Raw genomic sequence first — 6,731 nt, forward strand, 5'->3', positions numbered from 1 at the left:
GTATTCATGCTGTTGTGGGTTTTCCTTATATTTAAATTTACTGTAGCTATTTTTACACATTTCTAAATGCTTTCATAATTTACAATGTCTTTCTAAACACCTCTCCACAGCTGGACTGTCGAGGCAAAAAATAAAACATGCTATACATCTCCATTTCCCAATTTTTTATCCATTTAATCTCTCTGCGCCGAGTGCTCGTAAATATACGGGCTCTCGGCAGCCGGGCCTTGGCACAGCGCAGCCACATATGTGCGTACATTAGCACAGTGACCGGCGGCTCGCAGACAGTAACCAATCACCATTTGCAAGTTGGACTTTTCCAATCATGTGACAGCCAATCACTGCGGTCAGACCGTAAGTCACACCATAGCAAACCCATCAAAGGGCCGTCGGTAGCCGGTGCCAAGTGGTTAGGAGGCCCCTGCAAGTACAGAAAAATATCTTCATCTTCTCAGAAATGTACTCGGCTCCTTGTTTTAACACTATTTTTGTGGCGTCACCCCTGCTCTGTATTATTTGATTTTAACTTTTCAAACATTTCCACTGTTAACCTCTCCACAGCATGGGCATTAATTTACTTTAAGAAAAGGGAAGGCTAAATAGACTCTTTGGGATAATCGGGCAGAGAACAAAAGAGGACTCTGAACTTCTGACAAGATCAAGTCTTTCTTTTTGGCTAAGGCCGGCCATAGACGGAGCAAATTTCTTTCCTGCAACGACAGTAAAGAAATTTGCTTGATTTCTCCAACGCAAACCATATTAACAAGGTAATCCCTCCTGCCTAGCCATTGTGTTCTCCCGGCAGGGATGGGGGGAGCTGCTACACCTGGAAGACGGTGATTTATTGCTAGCAGCTATAATAGTGGCTTGCGAAAATCGCATTTAAAATCTGTCAGGCTGGTTGTACACAAGTTAATCGATCAACTTTGGTACATTCAGCCTGCCCATACATGGTTTGAATCTTGGCCAGTTTCTGCTGAACCGGCTGAGGTTGGAACGGTCTATGGCCGGCTTAAGTTTTATAAATGCATTCAAAAGTATATCTAACAGACAAGAAGTTGTTAAATAGAAGTCAAGATTTCTTTACACTTTAAGCATTGTTATTGTAACCTGTCCTAACCAACTTGTTCCTTTTTTCATTCATAGGCTTCCGGGCCTTGAACCCTCCTCTCACCATAGTCCGCAAGACCTTCGAATCTACCGAAAACCCTGACGATTTCCTGCCCTCTGTTATGACCTGCGTCAACTACCTTAAGTTGCCAGACTATTCTAGCATTGATATTATGCGCGAGAAACTGTTAATCGCTGCACGTGAAGGGCAACAGTCATTCCACCTTTCCTGATCCACGAACTTACTTACCATGGAGCCCACTACAAAGGAAAACACATCATGAGTACTTTTTCTGAAAGTATCAGAGTCAAGGCGGCAAAGCCCTCCTTGTTGTAGAGAAAACTGATGCAGATTATTACAAGCTCATCCAAAAATTACAAAAAAAATATATAAAAAAAAGACAAAAGATGTGCTAGCTCCATTAAATTACCCCTGGACGCCTCAACTGATCAGGCTTGAAAATCCATGACATGTTTGTTTAGAAAGTTTTTCTTCTGCTTAAATTATCCTTTATTTCAAGAGTGAAGTTTTTAAATTGCTTTGCCGTGTGACTTTAAAAGAGGAGGGATGTTAAAAACAATATCCAAAAAAAGGAAGGGATGTTTTTGAAGCTGGAAAAAAATAAATATTGCTGTGCAGTTTAAAAATCCCCGTCTGGTTGTATCCATCAAGCTAAATACACAAGATCCCACCCTCCACCAGTTGTACCCATTGCAATGCAGATTCTGCCTACAAGTACATGGGGGGGGGGGGAAAAACGCAAAGCCTGTTCTTTAAAGAAAAAAAAAATTATAGTTATTTAGTTGAGTGTTTTTCTCACTTGACGTAGCTTCCCTGATAACTTTTTATGTGCAATTTTGTTTCCTGCGTGTGCAGATTTGATGGCGAGAAGCCTCACTGTTAGTTTTCATGAAGCCCCGCCTCTAAAGAATAGTTGGAGACTTGAGGTGGTGGTTAGCTGGCGCTCTCCAGAAGTACATGGTGCTGCTGGTCAGTGTGGCAGCAGAGAGTCCATGGTTTATACTGGCCTTTTTACAGGATCCATTAAACTGTTTACACAGTATATACAGAACTGAGTTTTTTTTTTTTTTTTTCTTTGATTTGCTTAAAATGTAAAACTTAAAGGAAACGTGGCTGGCCTGTATTTATTGTAATACAGCCATAGCATTTCAATTTAATGTACATTTTAAAAAAATATATAAAAAAATACAGTTAAATGCCCTGTTTGATTTTCTTTCCTCTTCAGATTATTATTATTATATTTTTTTTTAAGATTTTTTTTTTTTCTGGTTCTTCGGGAAGGGGGGGGGGGGGGGATGGAAAATATTTTGACACAAATGAAAGCAAATGTTCTCAATGTCCTGTTCTATGTGCTGATTTCTCAGATCTGCAATAATCTTCATCAGGTTCATGTTTTTACCTGAATATAAATAAAGCAGAAAAAAGTTTGCTTCACGCTTTTTTGTTTTCTTCCTGCATTTAAATACCATTCTATTGTACTTGTGCACTGTCCAGGTTTATATTTAAAAAGAAATCCTGCTAAAAAGTAAACCTTTTTTGTTTTGGATGGAGATACTCAACCAACTCGAACCTTGAAGCGCTCTGGCGGAACTTGGTTTCCTGGGTGCTTTATTATTATTATTATACAGGATTTCTATAGCGCCAACAGTTTACGCAGCGCTTTACAACATCAGGGAAGACATTATAGTTACAATACAATTTAATACAGGAATGATCAGAGGGCCCTGCTCGTTAGAGCTTACAATCTAGAAGGGAGGGTGAAGTGGAACAGAGGGTAGTAGATGGGGGGGGGGGTGATCAGGTGGGCAAAGTTAAAATACAGTTGTTAGATGTGGGTAGGATAGGCTTCTCTGAAGAGGAGGGTTTTCAGGGATCCTTGAAAAGCTAAAAGAGAAGGAGATAGACGGATAGTTTGGGGTAAGGGGTTCCATAGGCTTGGAGAGGCTCTGGAAAAGTCCTGTAGACGAGCATGGGAGGAGGTGATGAGAGAGCTAGAGAGCAGGAGGTCTTGAGAAGAACGAAGAGAGCGATTAGGTTGGTATTTGGAGACTAGGTCAGTGATGTAGCAGGGGGGGCAGAATTGTGGATGGCTTTGTAGGTCGTAGTTAGTATTTTGAATTTAATTCGTTGGGCGAGCGGAAGCCAGTGGAAGGATTGACAGAGAGGTGTAGCAGAGACAGAGCGGTTGGTAAGGTGGATAAGTCTGGCCGCAGCATTCATGATGGATTGAAGGGGGTTAGAGTATGCAGCGGTAAGCCAATGAGAAGGTAATTGCAGTAATCAAGGCGAGAGATGACCAGGGAGTGAATACCATGATAACATGACCAGGGAGCTTTAAACATTCTTCCTGTTGTGTTCACACCAGAAGACATATTGTTTTATTGAGAGAGCACTGGGTTATTCCTTGTGGCAGTGTGCTTATGTAAATAGGACACCATATAATACAAGTGAAGCTGGCCATAGATGATTTGTTTTTACCTTTTTTTTTTTTTTTTTTTTTTCATTCAACCAGCAAGTTGAGGGGGAAAAAACAAACAAATGGATTCCTCCATCCGTACAAGCAAAGTAGATGGAGAAATCTTCACCCACTGAGACATTCTATTGTGACAGTGAGACCTACCGCGATCAGACTACACTAATCAACAACCAATCGACAAATGTTTTCCAACATTCCAATCTGACATAACTCAATCTAGCGATTTTTCATTTTTTGTATCAAAATTTGACCGGTCTGTGCTGAATTGGCCCGGATTTTGATCCATCTACGGTCAGCTTAAATCACTTGAAGTCTTAGTTTTTCTCAGGATCGATTCAAAATGTCTTCTTTGGGTGCAGTTCTCCAATCAGTCCATTATCTGGACTTAAGTCCACTTTTGTTGAGAAAAAAACCATTGCCCTTGGGTGATCTATGTAAATTGCAAGGAATACATTTCTGGGGGAACATCTCCAGGTAATATTGCATTTTACAGAAAATTACAGAGCTGCAGAGTGAAAAGTAAAGGTATTTTTATTAACCTTTTAGTTAAAATATGACTTGTGATTGTATAATATATATTATAATATATAATTTTTTTTATTTGCCAATTCTTTTCTCCCTATGAAAGTGGGGTTAAGCTTTAAAACTTGGAACACGCATTTTAAGTTTGACATGGCTACACCCTATTTTATAGGCTACACCTACCTAGCACAAGTAGGAGCCCCTTTTGCCATCAGAACAGTAAGATGCTGTATGCATTCCTTAGAGATTTTAGTCCACATTGACTTCATAGCATCACACTTCTATAGATTTGTTGTTGGCAACGTCGGGCATGTTTTTCTGACTCTTATCTGCATGTTACAGCAGGAATTGAAAATGGTTCACAGCGTGCAATGTTCTTTCAATCATCAGTTATTCAGTTTTGGTGTTCACATGCCCTTTGTAACCTAATTTTACCTTGTCTCAGCTGGCGTGATCTGCCCATACTATTCATGGGCATTCAGTGCAGTGTTAATTTCGTTGACTAAAACATTTTAGTTGACTAAATGAATACTATTTTAGTCGACTAAAATATGACTAAAACAATTGGGATGACTAAAGTACAACTGAAAATAAAATGTCATTTTAGTCAAAATACTAAAACTAAATTGAAATTTGACTTCAAAATGAACACCGGTCTGTAGTGCTTGTTCATACCTCAATACCATAAATACAGTGGAACCTCGGTTTAAGAGTAACTTGGTTTGAGAGCTTTTTCATTTGCGAGCAACTTTTTTTTTTTTTTTTTTTTTTAATTCTGACTCTGTTTTCGAGTGACTCGCAAGACGAGCAGAACTGAAGCTAAATAGGCCTGCAGTACCTCATTTGGCCTTAGCATAGCCGAAAATAGGCCTGCTGTACCTCATTTGGCCTGAGGTACAGGGGCACAGGAGCCGAGAAAAGCAGCCATTGGCCTACAGTACCTCATTTGGCCTGAGGTACAGGGGCACAGGAAACGAGCTGAAGTGTCCCCTGGCCTTTTTGGCCATTTTTTTGCGCTCTTTGGAGCCCCCCACCTCTGGCCGCATTCGGTATTGCATTCCATTGAAGTCAATGCGGAACAAATTATTTTCATTTACATTGACTTCAATGGGATAACTCGCTTTGTTATGCGTGTACTTTGGATTACAAGCATTCTCCTGGAACGGATTATGCTCGTAATTCGAGATTCAACTGTAATATGAGATTGTTCACTCCAGCTGTATACGAGTTTGGAAACTGTAGAGAAATGTTAACAAATGCATTACAATTTAATTACCCCCATTAGATTTTAGACAACTTAAATTAGTTTGTTGATTAAAATGTACTGGAGATTTAGTCGACTAAATATGACTAAAAAAATTGCAGAAGACTAAAATTAGACTAAAACTAAATTAAAATTTGCTGCCAGAATTGACACTGATTCAGTGATGCCATTCCTACCCGAGCCTATAAAGATTTTCACCCATAAAATGCAGATTCGCTGAATGTACTTGTTTCTGGCTTTTCACTCTCTTTGGATAGAATGGAGAGGGATTAGAACGTTTGTCGGCTTTTATTGCTGTCTGTACCCATGTTAAGGAGATTCACCCTCTCAATTTGTCCTGTTTACCATTATCATTGGATATGAAAGTAACAAAATTCAATATTTTGGGTTGTCCCCAGAAGAGTAATAGAGGGGAAATCTTCCAATGGGGACACTGGTTCTGGTGACCTGGGGGGGCCTCAAGGAATTCCTTTCTACATTCACTTCCTGTCCCATAGCCGAACAGGAAGTGAGAAAATCCCTGCAAATTAAATCTATACAATGGGACACCGATGAAGAAAAATCTCCCAGTGGTTATCACCCTCCTTTGCTCTATCCAAAATGAGAAAAAATAGTGCCTATAGTTGTACTTTTAAATCGCACATCTCTTCATTCTAACATTTGTATGAGCACTAAATGAAACGTTTGACATTGTACACTCACTCATAGACTTTGGTTTTGGCTGTTTGCAGGTGTTTCTAATAAAGTGGCTACAGGGTATATACAGTGCAGCATTTTATGAGCTCCAATATGTTAAATTAAAGTTGACAAATTGGTTGGTACTATTCCACAAAATAACCCACGTTTCTCTGAAATATCTTAAAATGGACCAAAATATTTAATAAAAATCAGTTTTCGCTTTTGATTTACAATTCATGATGACATTTTCATTTGTTTTATTTAAAATATTCTGAACATAAATGAGACCCATAACCTAATATTTTGCGACACAACTTTTCAAGACGATCGCTGGAGATTGGTGATTTCTGTTGCTCTCAATGAGACATTTGTGCTTTAAAGTTTGGGCCACATTTCTTGAGCTAGAGGTTTAAGTGATCTCAACTTTGAAGGATGCCGTCTACAGACTGCATGTTTCAGCTCCATAGATGTTTGATAGGCTACAGAGATCAGGACTCCCATAAGGTCATGTCAGAATAGTCCAATGTCATGATTTTTTTTTTTTTTAACTGTTTTGCAAATTGTCCTGTTGCAGGACCCTTGGAAATATAAAACTGAGCTTTCTGACACTGGTTATTTACGAAAGGCAAATCCACTTTGCACTAAAAGTGCACTTGAAA

General features: G+C 39.3%; 1 protein-coding gene across 11 annotated transcripts in view; it reads left to right on the top strand.

Moving 5' to 3' along the window:
• TRIP12 (thyroid hormone receptor interactor 12) overlaps positions 1-2,566 on the top strand; it is a 146,284-nt gene extending 143,718 nt beyond the window's left edge. For all 11 annotated transcript variants that reach the window (XM_040348815.1, XM_040348816.1, XM_040348819.1 and 8 more), the window contains one exon: positions 1,147-2,566. In XM_040348815.1, coding sequence (XP_040204749.1) covers positions 1,147-1,343 — 197 coding nt within the window. In that variant the 3' untranslated portion in view covers positions 1,344-2,566. The remainder of the gene's footprint in view (positions 1-1,146) is intronic.
• Positions 2,567-6,731: the final 4,165 nt, after the last annotated feature.

This window comes from Rana temporaria, chromosome 4 (assembly GCF_905171775.1).
Source record: "Rana temporaria chromosome 4, aRanTem1.1, whole genome shotgun sequence".
Lineage (NCBI taxonomy): Eukaryota > Metazoa > Chordata > Amphibia > Anura > Ranidae > Rana > Rana temporaria.